This window comes from Centrocercus urophasianus, unplaced genomic scaffold (assembly GCF_019232065.1).
Source record: "Centrocercus urophasianus isolate 14NV4802_14NV808 unplaced genomic scaffold, USGS_Curo_1.0 seq_23, whole genome shotgun sequence".
NCBI classification, from domain to species: domain Eukaryota; kingdom Metazoa; phylum Chordata; class Aves; order Galliformes; family Phasianidae; genus Centrocercus; species Centrocercus urophasianus.
Genome location: NW_024884789.1, coordinates 6,500,547 through 6,522,052, shown reverse-complemented (window position 1 = coordinate 6,522,052; position 21,506 = coordinate 6,500,547). Strand labels below are relative to the sequence as shown.

Here is a 21,506-nt window from a genome sequence, read left to right as displayed (position 1 = left end):
AGTTGTCAGAAGCTTTTTGCTGCTTGTTAACTGTTTTTAAGCCCATATTGAGCGCAATGGGAACAGCAAAGGCACAGGACCTGAAGGCAGGAGCTGTGCTGAGACTGTTTTCAGGAACATCTTTAGAATAGCTTTGAAGAGGAGGGGGCAACTAAGGCTTCAGTCTCAGCTCAGGGCTGGTACTGCTTCAGGCTTTTCAGAGTCAGGAGAAGAGCTTTGGGATTTTGGAGGGTAATTCTTGAAATGGTGCTGTCAAAGATATAGCTAACGCATTTCTTTCCAATGAAACAGAAAGGAAATTACAGACAAAGTACTGGGGAATCACATCCAGTCACAACGTGCACTTAAATGCAGCTATCTCTAATGTAAACTACTTAGGGACTTACGAGCTTGGCAAGGTGACAGTTGAGGCCATGAACTATGGGACAGCTAATGTTCAGCAAAGCTCAGATCAGTCTGCATGTCAGAATTAATCCCTCTGCTTTGCACAAGGTGCCCGGGAATCTATCAGGACTCACGCACGTGAACTGCCGAGAGGACACAGAACTGCCTCAGTTCTGCTGGACCCAGAGCTGATGGAAGGAAGGAGTCAGGGCAGAGCATTTCCCAGGACCATACAGCTCTTAGGACATATGTTCCTGTGCAGCCCAGCCTGGGATGGCAGCCAGGTCTTCAACTAAAGAAGAGCCCAGGTCATGCAAATCTACAGCAGTCAGGGAATGTGTGTCTTATCACTAGGTCTAGAAAGAGGTGATGTGTTGAGTGCATTCTCCTGGAGAGAAATAGCAACAAGGTTCTCATGGTGGGTAGGGTTTAGGGGATGCTTTGGGGTGTGATCCCAGAGCTAGTAGGGTTCAGGAAGGAGAACGTGGGACTGCCTACCAACACCCACCTGTTACTGCTTTGAGAGCTGCATTCCCACGCATCCAAAGTTCTCCTGAGGGTTTTCTCCCAGAGCCCTGCTCTGGTTTTGATTGTCTGTGTTCTCTCTGTATATTGCACTGCCTTTGCTGAACACTGCTGTTCCACTACCTGCTGCAGCGCTGCCAGGCTCATCGGGGAAGATGTGTCATCTTCCTTTCCTAATCAGCCGGATGTCATTCAGAAAGCTGGGACAAGGAGAACTCTTTCCCTAGACACCAACTTTCCTTCCTAGCAGACAAACCTAGAGCCTTACAATGCTACGTGTACGTAGCACTTATATAGCTTTACATCTTCAAATTGCTGTACTAGCATTAAGTAATTATCTCTCTCCCTAATGGCCATTAACGCTGCCCTTTCCCCAACCTCCCCCAGCTCCCCAAGGTTCAGCTGTAACACAGCAATGAGCTGCTCCAAGGGAGCGGCTGCTTATCTCGCAGTCTGTGGGCTCAAGCATGTAATGAGGCTTCAGAGCACAGCCCTGGTGCCCTGGAGCATCCCAAACATGTGCCATACCCAACATGTGGTTGTAGCCCAGGTCATGCCCTTGTGAGTATCCGTTAGGAAGCGATGGAGATGATATTGCAATTTGGAGATGGAGACAGACAAAGGCAACTTTGGCAGCTGAGAGGATGCGTGCTGATTGCTCTATTTATTACTAGGATAGTACTGCAAAGTGAAAGAGCGAAGCAGTGGGGAAAACATGTCAATGTGGGCATGGGGAGTTGATCTAGGGAGAGAAAGTTAGAGAGCTAAAAATGTCAAGTGAAGCTCGACAGCCATGGCAATGGGATAAAGAGGCCAGTCTGCAGGTCTGTGAAGCATTAAAATAACAAGGAAAAAGGGTGAGCTTGGCAGCATCAGGATTTAAGGGGGGGAACAGCAGAGGATTTACTTGTTGTATTTACTTGAAAGCAAAACTCTCTTCCAGGCTGTGTAGTGCCTTTGGGAGAGATGTGTCAGTGCTGCTGTCTGAGGGCACTGCATCTGTAGCAGCCTTGGGAATTGCACCTAGGTGGATGGGATCTCCCAGCATGTGCTCTCAAAAATGTGACACCCTATTGGAGATGCAGAGGATACTTCTGAGGTTCCCACCGATGAACACATCTGAACCACATGTTGTTATCCAAGCAGTGCTGGGCGTTGCTTCATTTTATGTTTCCCCCCAAATGAATGTACTCATTACTACTGGATTTATTTTTAGTAAGACACGACACTCTCCAGACTTGACAAGTCTCACATGACACTGAGGGTGAAGATGAATATTTGACAGTTGCTGGACTCTACCACATGAGCTTAGCCAAGATTGTGTTGTCACGTTCCTGGGACAGCTATTGACTGTGCATGTCGCTTTACTGGCACTTTGTCACCCAGATGTGTGTGGAGGAGATGAAAGACCTCGACTGCATTATACTTTATTACAGCTAAGATGGGGTTACTGGCTTCTGTGCTGCTTTCAGGGCCACTCTCAAGTGGTGTGACTCAGGGCAATCCCATGCAGGCAGTACTGCTTGAGCTGCTTGTGTAGGCTGAGGATCTGGTTCATAGATTCTGATTGCCACTAGATCGGTTCAAAAGAGTGTGAGATGGGCTCAATGCATTGTGTTAGCTGTAATCTCTGGTGATTCTCCAAGATTCAGGATATTGCAAATGTAGAGAGCTTTGTAATAAGTAATCATCTTGAGACTGCTGGAAAAATAAGAGAGCTAGGGCTACTTAAGGGGAAAAAAATAAGCATTAGCTCAAAACAATTTCTGCAACAATCAAGTTTGATGTATGTCGTGTTCTATCGATAACATTTCCTTGGAGCCCTTCACTAGAACAGAAAGCAACTTGTAAAAGCTAGAAATGAAGGAAGGAGCTAAAATTGCAACCAGGGTTTCAAAGGAACAAAGAAAAGAACATTTCCACTTCCATTAAGGGAGTTCAGAGCAGCAAGCTTTGACCACGCCAGCTACAGCGACTCTGCATGGGAAGTGTAGAGCTGCAAGGAGTTTTATCTCCATGCATTGCAGTTCTGAGTATTTCTGCACTTAGGAATGAAAGATGCTCCTGAGACCTTTTGAACTGCTTCTCCCTTTTGCAGCAGGAGGCTGTTTGTGAGGTAGGAGCAGGTCCACAGACCTCTGAGCGCAGTGCTGTGAGCCCAGGTCTGAATGCTGGCAGACCTCAGAGGAATCTGGCTGGTATCCTCCATGCAGAGAACTGCTAAGCATCAGACCCATCTCACAGCCTGTTCCAGCACTGCTCCCACAGCACTGTCCCTCCTGCTTCCAAGAAATGGGGCTTGCCTTTGTACTCGCCCCTTCTCACACTGGTTCAGTTTTAATCAGGCGAAGAAACCTGTGGGAATGTGGGGAAACCAGGAGCTTGGGAGAGAGTTCTGTTTGTAGGAGAAAGATTTTCACTCAAACAAGCATGCAACAATCTCATTATTTTGAGTAGCCACACATATGCAGAAATCCTAGAAATTTTCTCCCCCAAATCCTTCATAGGATAAAGAGAGATTTCTGCCTGTCTGAATCAGCCACAGTGCTACCAGGTAATTAGCAATTGCTGTTTTGGTGTCCAAAATGAGGCGAGCAGGCTGCCAAGCAGCACCACAAAAGCCCCATCTCTCATCACCGCTAAGCCCTCAGCCACTTCATCCTCAGCAGAAAGAAGTGCCGGACTGGTGGCTGTGTGGCTCCCTGCACCGGCTAGGCTTCTCAATTAGCTGCTTCCCCACAGATGGTGCTTCTTGTGTAGGACAGAAGAGAGAAAAAAAATTTGCCCTGCTTAGACACACTTGTTTAGAAATCTCTAGTGAATCTGAAGGTATATCCATCTGCTTTCAAGCTGTTTGCGTGCGTTCACCTGCTGCATTCACGTGCCTACTGAATCATAGGATCATCTGAGTTGGAAGGGACCCTTCAAGGCCGTCTGGTCCAACTCCCCTGCACTGAACAGGGACACCCACGGCTGATCAGGTGCTCTGATCCAGCCTGACCTGCAGTGTCTGCAGGGATGGGGCACCCACCACCTCTCTGGGCAACCTGTGCCAGTGCCTCACCACCCTTATTGTATAAACTTCTTCCTTATATCTAATCTAAATCTCTCCTTTTTTTAGTTAGAAACCATTTCCTCTTGTCCTATCGCAACAGGCTCTGCTAAAGTGTCTGCCCCCTTCTTTCTTATATCCCCACTAGATACTGAAAGGCTGCAGACCCTGATGGAGAAAGAACCTTTCTCTCTGAATACTCCAACGGGACTTCACCTTTGGCCTCCTCCATTTCCAAGCTCTCCAAAGAACTGGCTTTCCTACCTCCATTAACCACTGGGCATATCCCTGCATGCACAAGCCTATTCTTTACAAACAGGCCTCCTTTTTGCATTGCGGTCCTGCAGTCATTTACATATTCATAGCACTCTTCAAAAAGGCCTGTAGCACAATTTTACGAGCACAACATCTTTCACACAATTAGGTGATGAGCACAGGCTTGCATTCAGCTTTTAGCAAGCCTCAGCAAGGAGCAGCAAACCCTGCTCTGTATTTCTGGTGGGTGCTGAGGCCCTGCAAAACCCACTGCAGCACCCCGCAGAACACTCTGCTCCTTGCCTTACCTCCTGGTTCATCACTGTAGGGTTTGAGGACACCCTTGGCATTTTGTTGTTTTTTTACTTTACAAGCCCATTTGGGGAGGAGGGGACATCATTTGTCTTGATACATTTCACTCCCTATCCATCGTGCTAACCAGGTGGGACTGGCGGTTAAGCCCATGGGCGGTCGGGGAGGCTGTATCCAACCCAGGTCTTTTGAGCAGCTCCGTGTTGATGTATCTCATGGGGAGGCCCCAAGTCCGTCCATATTCCATCAGAGCTGAGTGCTTCTTCAGGTCCTCAGATCTCCTCATGCCTTTTTCCTCATGCAGGTTGGAGGACACACCATGCTGCCTATCCGCTGGATGCCTCCGGAGAGCATCATGTACAGGAAGTTCACAACGGAGAGTGACGTCTGGAGCTTCGGGGTGATCCTCTGGGAGATCTTCACCTATGGGAAGCAGCCCTGGTTTCAGCTCTCGAACACAGAGGTACAACAGTGCTGAGATACCTCAGCTGGAAATTGTGTTTGTTACCATCTCTCCTTTCCAGACTTCTCATGCACTAATTGTTCCCACCTTGGCACCCATGAGAGTTCCTTACTATGTTGTTTTTCAGGCATAGAGATAAAAATCATAGAATCACAGAATGGCCAGGGTTGGAAGGGACCTCAAGGATCATGAATCTCCAAATCCCCTGTCACAGGCAGGGCCACCAACCTCCCCATTTAATGCTAGACCAGGTTGCCCAGGGCCCTATCCAATCTGGCCTTGATCACCTCTAGGGATGGGGCATCCACAACCTCTCTGGGCAGCTGTTCCAGCACCTCACCACTCTCACAGTAAAGAACTTTCCCCTGACATCCAACCCAAATCTTCCCTCCCTCAACTTAAAACCATTTCCCCTTGTCCAGCTGTTATCTACCCTTTCAAAGAGTTGATTCCCCTCCTGTTTGTAGGCTCCCTTTAGGAGGAGGTCACCCTGCAGCCTTCTTTTCTCCAGGCTAAACAAGCCCAGCTCCCTCAGCCTGTCTTCTTACAGGAGAAGCTTAATTATCTCCATTGAGAGCTGGAGAAATTGAGGCATGCAGGAATGAAAGAGCTCTGCCAAAGCCATGGGTCATCCCTGGTCTCTGCTTTCCAAATTCCTGACATACCTCCGTAATAGCCATCTTGGGTGCTGACGCAAAACACAAATTATTGCTGGGATGTGTGATGTTCTGCATGTCCTCTGCTCTCCTTCGCCTTATTTTATACCTGAAGCTCTTACTGCATTCTTCATTTTCTGACAAAGTGTTTGAAGCACGTTAGATGGCACATGGCACACTTCTTTGGGTCTGTTTGTCACAGGGATACCTATTCTGTGGTTTGCCCCTGTTCACTGAGGATGGGACCCAAGGGGGGGGATAGTTTGTCCTTGTTATTTCTTTGAGTAATAAAAGCTGCAACCCGTCAGTGTAGGGCTGCGCTATAAAAAAAGTTGAGGGAAGGATGGCTAGCATTAGCAGTGTCAGAGCTGAGGTTTGAGGCACATCAGCAGAAATGCTTTGGAAGATTTTTGCTCGGAATAGCAGGGGGTATGATGGAAGAGGAGCAAGATGCATTGACAGAGCAGTGCGTGGGAACCTTGCAAATTTTCATCCTACTGTGTATCTAATGGATTTCAGAAATTTCACCTTTTGTAATGAGAAACAGACATTTTCTGCTTTCTGGATACAGATCCCTTAATTAAGTGAGTTGCAGAGATGGCAAATCCAAGGTGTTGCTTTACATCTCTAATACTCGCCCATTCGTGTGCTCAATGGGGCCTGACTGTATATCCCAAAGTAGCACACGCAAACATTTTAGAGACACAAACAATGGAATAGACAGCGACAGAAGTTATTTGTCACGCTACTTAATGAGCTGCTCTTGCATTTCCCTAGGAAAGTAAATACAAACACAAATGAGCACATGTAGCTCCTACCCAGGGGAGAGGCATTCTGGAAGAGAGCTCAGCTGCCTCCATGCCTCAGTTTCCTTTGCAGGTAATAGGACTCAGAAATGTGCCCCATGTCTTACAGGAGAAGAGCTAGTTAGGATCTGCAGCTGTATTGGCTTTCCTACCATAGAATCACAAAAGCATTCTGGTTGAAAAGACCTCAAAGGTCATCTAGTCCAATCATCAGCTCATCCCCACCTGACCACTGACCAGGTGCCTCAGTGCCAGATCTTTACACTTCCTGAACATCTCCAGGGATGGTGACTCTGCCATCTCCCTGTGCAGCCCATGCCAGTGCAGCACCACTCTTTTGGAGAAGTGTGCAGAGCTGCTGCCTCTACCAGCTCTTCCACATGGGCATCAGAGAAGTGGCTCCGCAGCCCTACAGCACAGCTGGCCAAGCACCAGTCCCTTGGGTGAGGCCATTAGCAAGGTGAGCATAATCCCTCCTGCAGGTTCTGCATGGTCTCCAGAACACTTTTAGCAAGTTTGTTCAAGGCTGGCAGAAAGATCCTTTCTCAGCAGAGGGATGAGGCAAGGAGCCACTTCATCTGAGAGCCTCAGACAGTGCATTAGCTTCTGTCCATGCCCTTCTGTTGTCCTGGAGAGGCAGGACCCGCTACTGGGCTCCTGTGTACATTTAGGATGCCTGCCAGAAACCATAAGTTACCTTCAACCTCTCCCATATGTCAACACTGCCGACAGCCTTAAAGCCATGCAGGCTCTTCTCCACACTGCATCCTCCTCGGTCCGCTTTAAGCAGCTCCTAATCTCCCCCCTCTGCATTTATTTGCAAGCACTAAGGTGATAAGTATCTGCTGAGCTGTGCAGCAAGTCCATTACTATTCATAAATGATACATTCCAAACACCCCTCACTGGGTGGCTTCCCTCAACACACTGCTTGGGCTCTGCGTTTGTCTGCAGAGCGTGGCAGGTCACTCGTGCTCCGCGACGCTGGGACTTATCAGCTCCAACCAAGGAGGGCAGGAGGTAATGGCAGCTCCCTGACAAATCATGCCATGGTTTCCTCTGCATCCATTCCTCCAGTAAGCAAAACACAGACACTTAGGGGATGCCAGTGGCATACTTCTGAATAGCATTTCATGCTGTCCAAGAGCTCACATTTCTCTCATTAGCAGCACTGACCTGATCCAGAGCAGAGCGTTAGCACTGCAGGTCTTTTTTTCTCTAGCAAAGATGTGATATGAGATGAAATGCTATTATTATTTTTTTTTTTTTCCAGCTGCTTTTCTATCGCAAAATGAGGCAAAGCTGCCCTTGGAGATGAAGGTAGAAAGAGATGTGCTGAACTCTCTCGTAGAACTCTCCTGGGCTTTGCAATGGAAAGGGCTCTCAATTTTCAGGGAAATAAAACTGCATTTCAGCTGTGTAAAATACGAAAATATTAATTTAGCTTGTGAATTTAAAGGCTTTTTATTTTCTTTCTTCAATTATCAGGAAAGTACTGACAACTTCAATTAAAACTTCACGTAATTTGCTTGTGACCTCCTGTCTGGAGGGTGCATTAAAGTAGATAGGTGTCAAAAGAGCAAGAGGCAAGGTTGCAGAAGGAAACAAACTTTTCAATGTTAAACCATCATTAATGATTCACAAACAGGTGAGCAACGAGGATTCGTAAACTTCTTGGCTCCTCAGCATTCCCATTCCCTAAATGAAGCCCTGGCACAGGTTGCCCATAGAGCTGTGTATGTCCCATCCCTGGAGGTGCCCAAGGCAAGGTTGGATGGGGCCCAGGGCGGCTCTGAGCTGGTGAGGGCAACCAGACCATGGCAGGGGGTTGGGAATGGATGGGTTTAAGGTCCTTTCCAACCTAAGCTATTTTATGATTCAAAATGGCACCACATTAGTCAAGTAGCATCTGGGACAGAACACGATCCAGGACAGGATATCATCCAGGAACTGCCCAGCTTTTTATTCAGCGTTTCTTTTTCTTTTTTTCTTTCAGGTCATTGAGTGCATTACCCAAGGCCGAGTTCTGGAAAGACCTCGAGTCTGCCCCAAGGAGGTTTACGACATCATGTTGGGCTGCTGGCAGAGAGAACCTCAGCAACGGCTCAACATCAAGGAGATCTACAAGATCCTCCATGCTCTGGGCAAGGCCACACCAATCTACCTGGACATCCTTGGCTAGCAGTGGCCACTTGTCAAAAGTCCCTGATCCTTCCTTCCGTCCTTCCTTCCCTCTCCCCTTCCCAAGTCCTTTGCCCCTCAGCTCCCAAACAAACATCTTCATATAAACTCAAGTGCCTGCTACACATACAACACTGAAAACAAAACAAAACAAAAAGCAAACCAACAAAATTCCCAGAAAACAAAGACCTGTAAGGCAGTTTGGCTTATATATATTTATAAATATCTCTCTCTATATAACTTCTACACCAATACAGAAAGAAGCTGCTGTTACAGAAAATTATAAGACTTTAAAAAGAAAAAAAAAGAAACAAGGGAGAAAAAGTACTTATATATATATATATATATATAATTAAAAAAAAAAAAAAAGGAAAGAAAGAAAGGAGAAGGTATCTTTCCCCCGAGCAATGAAGCAGTGAGTTGTCATCCTGCTGTGAGTATGGCTCGGGCTGCTGGGCAGGGCTCGAGTCTGGCTATGGCAGCAGTGTTAGCCTGAGTTGGTGCTCTGGGAGGAAAGCCCTGCCCTGGTTGTATGATATGATATGCACTGAATGTGTGAAATCAGTCCTCCCTTCTTGTCCTTGCCTCCCTTCCTTCTTCCCAGCCCACAGGTGATGGGCACAAAGACAGGGCAGTGCCCCTGAACAAATTCTCTTTTACCAAATTTTTCTTCCCTCTCCATCCTTCCCTGTCCCTCTCTGCCTTTTTCTTCCCTTCGACATTTCAGGACAATTTTTCTAATTTGCTGATTCTTAACTGTATAGACTCAAGGCTTTCAAACACACAGTCAAAGGATTGTGGCACCTACGGGTATAACACACCGGGAACCAGCTGCCCACCCGCAGCCAGCGCATCGGATGGGCCCAGCCCTCCCTCCTCCCTCTACAGTGGAACTGAACCCCTCCCCCCTGCTGAGGGGGGTCCTGGAGACCCATTCCTGATTCATCCCAACCCATTGCGGCATGCAAGACAGGAGTGCCGTTCGTCTCAGTGCCCAGTGGAGATGGTGAAGCTGGGAGGAACCCCTTAACCCCCCATCCCTGCCTTTTCTCCCCACCCTTCATTTTTGTGGGGCCATGGGATTGGTACCAAGCCACAGCCAAATTAGTGCAAACCCTCAGCAGATAGGGTTGCATCCCCTGTTCCCTGTTTGAGGGAAGGCTGCAGCATGTAGCTGGAAGAGTGCCCGCATCACAGCTGGGCATGCCTTTGGGGTCAGCATATCCCAGTGCCCTCCCTCCTCATCCTCTTCCCTTCCCCATCCCTGCCCCATGCCTTAGTCCAAGCCTTAGGCACAAGCCAGCTTGAGGCCAGGGAAGGGGACAAGGCTAGCGAGATGGCTGGGAACCTCCCAACACCTGCCTGCAGACCCCTTGCAATTCTCCTCACGTCCCCATCCCCTGAAAGGATTGATGCATCTGCCTTTGAGCTGTTGTGAAATGCAGAGGCTGAAGAATAGCTCCACAGGCAGCCCCGGGAGGAGGAGGGGAATGAGGGGAAGGTGCCTCCAGGAGCAGACAGCTCAGCGGATGGCTGCAGCAGCCAGCCTTGCATCTCAATGAGGATAAAGGCCTGACAGGCAGCAACAGGGGGTGCTGGGGACAGCCATGGAGAGGCTGAGGCATCCTCCCTAAAACCCATCTTCCTCATGCAGGATATTATCCTGACCCGGGGAAAGACTGAGTCAGAAATGAATCTTGCCCATCCAGGCCGGGCTGAGAAAACAAAACCTTCCTTGGGTTGTTTTTTTCCTCTAAATAGTGGAGGCTGAGGGGGAACCTCAGCCTGGCAGATGCTCTCAGGAGGCAGTGAGCAGGCGCCACAGGCACCGTGAAGGCAATTGAGAAGGCGACAATTGCCAGCACAAAAATAACCTGCTCCGATGTGGTTCTCATCTGAAAGGGAATGCAGACAGGGGAGGAGGCGATGGAGATGGGATCTTGACTCCTTCCCCATGGCCAGAGCAGTGTTCAGGGCCAGGATGCAAGAGAAGATGCATGAGCCTGAGACCTTATTACAGCTGGCTACTGAAAGAGAAGATTTTGCATCCCTCCTCAACCTCTCTGTCTCCTGTCAATCTCTACCTCCTACCCCTGGCTCTGGCATGACTTCGCTTAAGGTTTCAAGTGGGGCAGGGGAAGCTGCTACAGGGTTTGTGGAGGCTGTGGGTTTAGACTGTGCTTGTACAAAGAGCACCTCAAGCTCAGAGTGAGAGAGGATGGGTGGCAGTAAAAACGTGCAACCTTCCCCTTTCTGTTAAATCACAGAGAGCCAGTCTCACGCAGCAGAGGCTGGACAGACTGCCACTGGACAGACACCAGCAGCTCACAGCATGGGCACCAAAGGTGGTATGGTCAGGGTCAGGGTGTGAAATGGCAGTCCACACACACAAACAAGGTGCCATGCCACCCCTCCGTAGCAGCTACTCGCTCTGTTGGGAGAGGATATCTAGTTTTCCTCATCTACAACTTAGGTTCATCTTTGAAGTGAGAAAGATTAGTCGAAAAGTTGCCAGATCTGAAATGGCTCTTTTTGTGTGTAGGCTGCTTTGGCTAAAAGGACTGGAGACTATCCAGGGAAAAATACGTGATGGTGGTACTAGCCCAGTGCCTCCAAAAGAAAACTCTTCTCTGGGGCTGCCTACCCCACACCCCAAATGGTCTCTTGCTCTTGTGGCTCTCAGGCACAGTGCCAGATTGTGCAAAACCACTGTTTTGTCCACACTCCCCTCTTGCTCTTACTCATTTCTCTTTCAGCCAATTTCTCTGGCCTTTACACAGGCAGATTACCTACAGTCTCCGTGTTTCCATAGTCAATGCTTATTCCCTTATAACTATTCTGCACAACAGCTATATTCTCCTTTCCATCCTCCTTTCCTCCTTGTGTCCTCCAACACCACTACACGTTCCTTTGCCAGCTCTTTGTACTCTCCTGACATTGAGGTGAGCTCAGGAGCCGAGCATCACACCTGGATTTGGTGCAACGTGGTTAGGAATAAATGGTCAATGAGAGGCAAGGAGATGGGCCACCAGAAGATGTGAAATGGCTGAGACCAAGGTTCAGGCTGTCTGACTGCTTTACCATTAGCCCCACCAAGTGCAATGACTGCTTTGACAGAAGGTCTTTTTGTCAGAGCTCATCGGGAACAATTGCTTAGAAGAGTAGAATAAGAAGTGCTGCAGAGCTGGCTCCCAGCAGCTGCTGCGTTATGCCCAGTGGGCTGGTGCTGCTGGATGGAGGTTTATTGGTGGGGAGGGAGGGAAGGCTCAGTTTTGTTTTGGAGACATGACTGAAACTGCTGCATCCCTTTTTGGTCTGACAATTTTGGATGGGAAGAGGGAAAGTGTCCGTGCTGAGTTCCTGGTGAACCTTGAGACCTCATTTCAAGAAGGACTTTCCTTGGAGCAAAAGTGGAGCTGCTAATCAGCATGGATGACAGTACCTTTCCTGCAGGAAGAGGGGCTCCTGTGGGGGCTCTGCCACTGCTCCACTGCAAGAGGAGGGAGGAAGAAGAGCAGGTTTGGAGGGAAACCCTCACTGAATGCCACAAATCTAAGTGTGGGAAGTATGTGGAGGCAAAGAGAAATGAGTTCACAGTCTCCATTTTGAAGAGACATACTTCCTACAACCTTGTCTGCCACGAGGGGAGAGCTGGCAACACATACAGGTCTTACCCAGGTCTAGGGCAAACCAGACCTTATTACCAGCAACTTTCTGGAGGGGGTTGTTGAAAAGGAGATGGGAGCAGTGTTTGTTTGGGCACTGCTAAGAAGGGGCCACGGAGTCTTCCCCAGCCCAGCAGCATCCTGCTTTCAAGCACCAACTCTGTCATCTATGGGTGTCACTGACACAATGCCTTCTTGGTGGTTAAGGTGCTATATGGTACAGATGGCAATCTCATGCCAGGGCTGCAAACAGTGGGCAGTGAATGTGTCTCCAGTCTTAGGGGCTCATCTGTGACCTGTCTCGTTTCTTCCAAACAGTTTTCCTTCCACCATAATCTATCAGGTTGAGAGACAAAAGCTAAAGCATAGCTAAGGGAAGACATGCAACGATCTGCCAGACTAGAAGCCCATGCTGTCTCCCTCAAAACTTACCATTTGGTCCTCTAAATGTCCCCTGATGCATACACTGTGGGGTCAGAAAAGAGCCTGCACTGCCTCATCTCAAGCCTGCGCCTGTGTCCACGGGGTGCTGAATTGCAGACAGGTGATTCTGAGAACATGTGCTGCAAGACAAACACAAAAAATGTGGAATGCCTTCAGAGAGGCTGCTTGTTGAGAGACATCATTAGCTTTGAGCTGTCTGCTTGTCCCCAGGAGTGGGTGGAACAAGGTGAGAAAATATGTGGGGAAATAAAAAAGCCAAGGGAAGGGAAGGGCTGGTTGTCGAAGGCGAGTATCTTGGGCTGGGAAATTGAGACTGGTTTCGGGAGTGTGGCATAGAATTTTAAGTAGCACAGTGGTTTACAAGCAGAGAAAAGCAAAGGAAAACAGCAACATGCTAGAGCACCACAAAAAGCTAGCTGTAACACAGGGCAGTACTGGTTAAAAAAGGAGAGAGAAACCAATAAAAGCAAGGGACCATTTACCCACGCAGAAAACAAAACAGCCAAGGTTTACGCTTGTTCGTGATTATTTTCTTTTTCTGGTACCTAAATACAACTGTAAAACAGCATTAAGAAGTTATTTTTTGAGGCCATAGACTGGAACATGGTAATACATGAGCTGGTTTCTTTCATGTGAAAGGCTATTCCTAGAAATCAAGTGTGTGAGGTTCTCTGAATTCCAGCTATGGTTCAAAGAATGCAGACCTGGGTCACTGCAAGCCTACAAAGCCATAAGTAGTTCTGAACACCTGATCATCAGACATTCATGTGCAAATCTGCATGGAAACAGTGATCTGTTTAGCAGTATGATTTTAAAAAGTTTTATTGAATTGGGCTCCATTTTTCCCCTATAGAATGTCTACATCCTTTGCCCCACTGTGTGTTCAACCTGGGGAGACAAAGGTGTAGCAGAAATGCTAAGTCATGGCCTGAAGCAGTGATTGAGCACCTGGTGGGAAGGCAGGGCCAACCCAGGAGAGCTCAGGTGCATGTAATGCAATGCAATGCAGCTGAGTGACCAGAAGGGGTGGAGGCAGGATCCACCCCTTCCCCAACCTCATTTCAGGGTTGGCAGTGGGGGTAAGGGTATCTCACTGGAGATCCCTGCCCACTGAAAGTCTTCCAAAGGTAAGCGGGTTATTTTTTATTTTTTATTTTTTATTTTGTTTCTGTGCCTACAGCTGCTACATTTGGGCTTGTTCTCATTTGCTATAGCCTAAAATTGTGCTGTCTTGCTATTAATGCTGTATTTTCCATCATGTTATAGCTTTGCCTTACAAAAGGCAAAGCAAATAGCTAAGTGTTTGGTGAATTATGCCTATCTGTTGAGAGGACAAGGAGAAACTGTTTCAAACTAAAAGAGAAGAGATTTCAGTTGGCTATAAGGAAAATGGTTTGTTTTTTTTTGTTTGTTTGCTTGTGGGTTGTTTGTTTGTTTGTTTTACAATGAAGATGGTGAGGCACAGGTTGCTCAGAGACGTGGTGGGTGCCCCATCCCCAGAGACACTGCAAGTCAGGCTGGACAGGGATCTGAGCACCTGATGGGCTGTAGGTGTCCCTGTTCAGTGCAGGGGAGCTGAACCAGATGGCCTTCATGGGTCTCTTCCCAATTCTATTCTATGATCCAGCCAGGAATCAGCTAAGCTAGTAAAGCCATTGCTCACACCGTGTGCTTCTGTAACAGCTGTAGGTGTGTTCTCTTGTTGTAAAGCAGTGGTGAGCATAAACAAGAAGCATAAATGGGCTGCTGGCTGTGATGCTATGCTACAATGGCTCCTTTAATAGCCAGAAGCTAAGTACACCAACAGGGCTCCTCTATGATAGGCACAAGCATACTTCAGCAAATCCCAGAAAGGGTTGCTCCCTATTCTAATGCAGTGGCTTTCTGGTGGAAAAGTATATGGCCTTGGAACTGTAACATATAATGCAGCTAGTCTCCAAAGGAGTATCAAAAATAGAGAACTCCAGACTGTGCTTTCCACAAATGGTCAAACTTGATGAACTTTAAGGTTCCTAGACTGTTGCATCAGTAACATTTAAGGCTTATTTAAGCAGCTGTGAAGTCCCCCAAAATGGGAATGTCTCCTGTATTTCCTTTGCCATTCACTCTGCATGTGGGAATCTCAAGCCTGGTGAACGTAGGAGTCTTCAAACATTCATTCAGACTGGCAGTGTCACGAGTGACACAGAGGCTGTCAGTTTCTGTTGCAAGAGGAAAGCGGGAGCATTCAGTCTCTTCTCTATGTTTCTTATTTCCTCCCAGTACACTACTGAGCAGTGAAACAGCTCCCTGAGAGGAGCGATAGGAATCCCATTGCTTGCAACTCTGAAAAACTGAACCAAGAAAAGGGATAAGAGACCAAAGAGGAAGAAAAGAAAACAATCTTACTGCTTCTTTATTTCATTTTTTTTTTTTTTCCTTCCCCTTTTTCAGGGGCTGAACTAACCGAGCTGATAAGTTGCTTTCATCTCAATGTCTTTAATTTCTCGCAAACCTAATCTGAGAGGTCTTTTCACATGGAAGGAATGAGCAGTGTCTCCTCTTTCTTCTGGTAACCCCACAATATTAGCATATCTCCATGGACAAAGGAGGCACAACATCTCTAACTTCCTCGCATCATCAGGAATCCTCTGTGGGAACCCATCTCCTGCCCTGCACAAGTGACTGATCCTACAGCTAAAAACTTGAGCAGTTGTTCAGTCGGGGTGTTTAACTGCAGAACTACTGCTTTCTTAGGACAAGGTCCCAGCAGGGGAGGACTGAAATACCTCTAAAGAAAATCATAGCTCTGGGAGGTCCAGATATATATGGTTTTTTGCACGCTTTCTCTCCCTCTCGGCTGGTTTCCAACCTTAACAATCTATATTGCTTGATATTTAGATAGCTGAGTTGCTGCATTCACTCCCTTTTGAGTACAGAGGGCTGGTGAAGCTGTTTGATTTCGAAGTGGTAGGCAAGATAAGACTTCTCCCCTGCCCTCTTCTCTTTCTCCCTATGCAGCTCCTGTCCTTGCAGTTCTCAGGACTTGACTAGCAGTTTTTAAATGAAGCGAAAGTCTTAATGTGAGGTGAATCCCGAGACCACAAACAGTCTGGACTTCAAACAGTGAGAAAATTGGCGCCGAATGATTCCGCACACAAAGCAGAAAACTTTCATTTCCTGCAGGCAGGATGGAATTGACTGTTATATTAAGACTTCAGAAGGAGCACTGCCCCGGAGTAATTTCACTGCTGTCAGGCAATGTTGACATCTAGATTAACCTCTGTGCAGTGAATTTTACAGCAAAGCTCATTGTAATGCATGGGGGGTATCTCCTGTAAATCCCAGCTGAAGCCCACAGTGTCCCACCCTTCTGCACAAGAGAAAGGGTTGGGGGGCAGCCACTATCATTTTTGACCCCAGCAGAGCGTGACTCTAACCTCATCCAGGCCATTTCTGCTGAAACTGATTTCCTACCCTGCCACAGTGACAGTAGTTCCAGACAGTACTTTTTTTTTTTTTTTTTTTTTTTTTTAATTCCCAAAAGAGGCTTACATCACAAAGCTGACTTCTTTTTTTGTCAGTGTCAAACAGCTCCCTTCACACATCCACCCAACAACACAGATCAAATTAAAAAGCGCTAGTTAACTAGTGGCAATTAGCTGCTTGCACTGATTAACTCCAAAACATGCAATCCCTGCAGTGCAGTGATCAGACCCGAATGGCAGATAAACTCCCAGCTGTCAAGAGACCATGGCATCCAACCCTACTCACTGGCCCACAGGTGCACTATTGGCTCTGCCTACCAAACCAGAACTGTATGAATTTAAAAAGTGAACAGTGCAAATCAGAGGATGTGGCAAAAGAAATCTCCTGACTCCTGAACTCAGTGCTCGTGCTGTTAAGATGGAAGTTTAGGCCAGAACCAAGCTCTGTTGTCCTTTAGTATGAGATCAGGCCAAGCAGCGAGAGTTCCCAGGCAGGAGCATCACAGCTTCTTTCTACTTTTACTTGTAGAGACAATCCTTTCTGTGGTAGACAAGATACACCTCTGAGATCTACTTCTTCATGGAAAAACAAACCACTAACATCTTAAAAAATTGGAAGAGGAAGGTAAGGGAGTTATTTGTTATAGCTGCACCTTCTCCTTCATCTCCTCATTTTCAAACTCTGATATTGCTCTACAGTCTTATGCAGAAAGTTCTAGGCAAGACACAGGCTATCAGGTGCAGAATAGATGAGTCACTAACCCTAAGGGCACAATCTCACTAGTAGTTCTAGAGCACACCCATCCTTTCACCAGTAGTTTTTTTTTATGTGTTTGTCAGAGTCTTTGGGTCACCTATGAAGAGGTGACATGCCTGTAGTTCACCTCATCTTCAAGTGGAGTTGTGTGCCCCTGGCATTTCTGAAATCAGTCCCATCAGGAAGACTTCTTCAGACTAACATTTACTGTTCCCAATCAGAGTACAGCTGAAAAGGCTATCCAAGGTTATAGAGAAGGTCAAGCTGTTGCTTTGGACTGAGGAAGGAATTTGATGGACCAATTTAACCACTGCAGCACATCAAAACGTGGTGGCTTCATTTAAAAAGTAATCAGTATTGTATTTCGCTTTAGACATCCGTGCATTAGTGTTCTGCAAATATGATTTCCTCTTTGTTTGCATTATTGATGCCATAAAATGTCAGACACATTAAAGAAAAAAAAAAAAAAAAAAAAAAAAAAAAAGAGGCCAACCTTTGGGGTTTGGAATGATTCTGGTTGAATTGCAGTTGGGTTACTTTTCCTTTTATTTCCCATGATAGTGATGCACTCTTATTCATTCTGCTATTGCTTTACAAAGAGTTCTCTGTAAGTGTATTTATTCAGCCAACCATATTTCAGGAAATGCATAACCTCAATTTTTTATTTTTTTATTTTTTTTTCTTTATGTGGAAATATGTGTGTGGCTGGGGGGGGTGGGAAGGGGAAGGGTGTGGGAAAATGGGAGGGTGGAGCTTTTTAAGAGCCTTCAGATGCCTGGTACTAAGTTGTTTTTCTGCATTGCTGTGTGACACCCTTTTGCTCCAGTGGCTGGATTGATTTCATCTCAAGAATTGACTTTAGTGATTGTGATTTGAGGCCTTATGGTTTCGCTCTGCCCAGAATCATAGTCATCTGCTGTCACCATTCAGCAGCCATCTGCTGTCCACAATGGTGCCTAGATGTCTATACCACACAGATTACACAGTACTTGAGTCTCAGGCATGTGACAGTGGAGTTCTAGCTCCTCTGTGTCCTTGAACAATGGTGAGCTTGCTGATTTAGTTTGGTTCCTAAAGTCCTCCTCACTTGAGGCTCCCTAACTGCTGTTCCCAAGGCAAACACTATTATCTGTTAAGTGCTTTTTCTTCCAGATTATTAAAGAGCACAGGCTTTAGTAGCCATATACCTTCTATGTCAGCTGTCTATAACAAATGCTGATCTATTGTTCAATATTTCTATGATCTTTTTGGAAGAATATTCTCTCTTAAAGTGAGAAAAAAGCATCCTCCTAATTTCTGCACTAGTTTTTTGTTCCTTACCTTTTCAAAGAATTTTGACAGGCTAGAGAGAAAACTTGTCTGTCAGTCTGTCCTGTTAACTTGTTTCTGCTTTGATGCACTCACCAGGGAGCTCAAACATGCGGTTTGCGTGGTTTCCCACCAGCTTACCTAGCATGAGAATTAAAGCATCTCTGTCTTGAAAGTAAAAGCAGAATAGGGTGGAATTCTCTCTCCTTTGCAGTAACTTTCATCATTGGTAAGATTTCTCTTGAGCTTTCATCCTTGCAGTGATGACAAGATTTGGGAGGAAGTTGAGAAGGATGCGATGAAGGAATTTAAGGAAGACACTCAACTAGGAGCAGGACTTCAAGGTTATCTGATCACCTGCTAAGCCCTCCCTTGCTTCGTAAAACAAAAAGCTCTCAGCTTTCCATTAGCAGCTTCTGTCCAGCTTTCATGTTCATATTCTTGTTTTGACGGCCTTCAGAAGGCCTCCAGATCTTCTTATCTCCACAGATCTATCTCTGGAGCATTCAAACAGCCCAAAGAAGAGGCAGTATAGTCTGAATGGGCATTTAATTCAGCATTCTTCTGCTCCTTTTTCAAAGGCGTAAAGATGGTGAAAGTGTCAAGACAGGAAAAGTAGTGCAGTTTCTTTTTAAACTGAAATATTTAAGATGACATACAGCAGTACCTATAAATATGCCTTAAAATGTTGAATGAGCACAAGAAGTCTATTTGATTTTGTTTTTATGCCTGTAATTTCTCTCACCAAGAATTCAGCCGTTACTCAGCCCCCAGCAGGTTGTTCTGATTGCTGGAGAGATAGTGAGGATTGATTCTAACTGGGATCTGTTTGACTCTAGCCTCATTCTCATGCACCTAGATTGAGACAATAGAAATAATTGTCAAGGGACTGAATTGTTGTTCCTGTGTAACTAAATGTTCTTGTGCAACAGCAAGCTAAACTCTGAAGGGCTTGAACACCCATAACTTTGTCTGAAGTCAGTGAAAGCTGTGGATACTGAAGATCACTGAGATGTTAGGAAGAGAACAGCAGGAGAGAAGGAAAATTCTAAAAGGGGATGGGGGGGGGGAAGCCCTCAACACTGTATATAAAAAGAGGTAAGATGGTTTATAATATGAAAAATCCACTCTTGTAAAAATAATAATAATGATAATAATCAGAAAAATAAACAGAATCCTGTCAGCAAAGAAAATTGGCCAGCAAGACCAGAGCAAACCTCTTTCTTACAAATTTTCCCTCACTTTTAATGTCCTTTGTCTCTTTCTGCTAATATAAGTCAAATCTTGTCTTATAGCTTTCAAGAAATCTGAAATTAATGTAAAAGTCATGTCTGGGAAAGGGAAAGAGAGATCAAACCCTATAGGATGATCTAACAGCTGGGTAGCCCAGTGTCTTTTCAGTGAGAAACGTTTGTTGCATTTTCTTTTTTCTTAAGCCCCTGTTTGAGGTTCAAGTATGATTCACAACAACAGCAAACTACTTCAGTCCTCAAGAATAACAAAAACAACCGTTATTAAGGGAGGGGGGGTTTCCATGTCTGACCAAGTGCTGGAGCAGCTTCCCTGCGGATCAGCACCGCGGACAGCGGCCCCACCGGCTGTGCTTGCTTTCATTGCCAGGCCCAAAATCCTTGGCTGATATCTAACAATTAATCTAAGACAACAGTCATTCCCAGAGTTAAACCCTCTAACACATTTTTTTTCCCCACATTATTTTTCCACCACCACGTTTAAGTCTCTTACTTAGAGTGTGAAACGTTATCTTCTAGGCTATTGGGACAGCCTGGTATACAGAGAGTGACTGTTGTGTTACAAGTTCAGAAATTGAGCATTTATTTTAAAGACTGAATCGTGTGATTTTTTTTTTATTTTTTTTTTATTTATTTATTTTTTTTTTCTTTGCCTATCAGCTAAATTTGCTGTTTGTAAAGCACAAGGAGACAAATTTATTGGAAAATTCAAAGCAAGGGGCATAAAAAAATACTGTAGACCCTGGAACTCATCTCAAGATCAATCTGTAACAAAGTCGCGTTACTATGTAATGTAGAACTGTCAGAAAAGAGTCAAAAACAAACTACAAAAAGAGCAAGCATCAATAGACAAAGCTCCGGATGGAGATGCAGTTATATCTTGCATCTTTAAAAAAAAAAAACAAAAAAAAACCTTCAGTATTCAGATTTTTCAGCTGGCATTCTGGGAATTTCATCTGTGTTTTCCAGATGATATTGTAGAGGATATGACTTAAATTTAGGGCTGAACATCTCCTAAACTTTGTCCTCTTCATGAGAATCTCTTTTAAAGGGGCATGAAGGTCCATACACTGATCAAGAAAGGTGGGGTATTACTCCCTAACATATACATCTTTCTGTAAGCAGTTCTCTCTGTACTCCTTTCTCTACATCCTCCCCTGCAGTGACTGGCAGTCATGACTACAGGACCAGCCTGAAACATGCTTGAGACACAGGGCCTGAGAACTTGTGAGTAACAATATTGAGAACAAGGAATTGTGGTCATATTTCTGATGCTTATGTCCATCCAGAAGTCAGGGGGTGTGCACTTGCAGTGGACTGCAAAAGATGACATAATAATGAGCTCAGAGAATTAATGGAGGTGAAGGAAGGGAGCAAGGAAGTCTGCTGGAATGCAGGGAGAGGAAGGAAATGGTCTGGGATTCAACTGTGAGAGGTCAGACATCACGAGGGTAGTGCAAGTCGGATGTGATCAGATGTGAGGCAGAAGGCAATCCTGATCAGGGATGACTGTGAAGAAGCAGTTACTACAAAGTGATGCATGTTCACCTGCACGGTTCCTGAAGACGTGGAGAAACCTTGCCAGGCTTCTCTCAGGGCCTTCTTCTCTGCAAGCACTATCATTTTCACTGTGTTTATTCCTCTGACAGCTCTGTTTCCAGCATAAACAGGCTGCCTTGTCTTTGCGCCCCTTACAGCCTCTGCTCAGCTCCCACACTCTGCCAGTTCCCTGGGTGAAAGCAAATTGCCTTTTCTTCTTCTATTTTTTTTTAAAGAAAGAACAACAGTAAGTGTCCTTTAAATTTTCAGTTAAACTGGGAGGCAATTTCTTGCATGAGAGCTCTGTCTAGATGGGCTTACAGCTGAACAAAAATAAATAAATACACTGAATAACCTCTCCCATGCCCACCTTGTCTTAACAAAGTGCTACTTGACAAGTGTTATTTCAATACAAATTTTTGAACAGGCCAACTGACACTGATT

At 45.9% G+C, this 21,506-nt stretch overlaps 1 protein-coding gene across 1 annotated transcript in view; it reads left to right on the top strand.

Moving 5' to 3' along the window:
* Positions 1-8,925, top strand: part of NTRK3 (neurotrophic receptor tyrosine kinase 3) — a 177,440-nt gene extending 168,515 nt beyond the window's left edge. Inside the window, exons 16-17 of the mRNA XM_042824711.1 lie at positions 4,833-4,991; positions 8,448-8,925. Coding sequence (XP_042680645.1) covers positions 4,833-4,991; positions 8,448-8,633 — 345 coding nt within the window. The 3' untranslated portion in view covers positions 8,634-8,925. The remainder of the gene's footprint in view (positions 1-4,832; positions 4,992-8,447) is intronic.
* Positions 8,926-21,506: the final 12,581 nt, after the last annotated feature.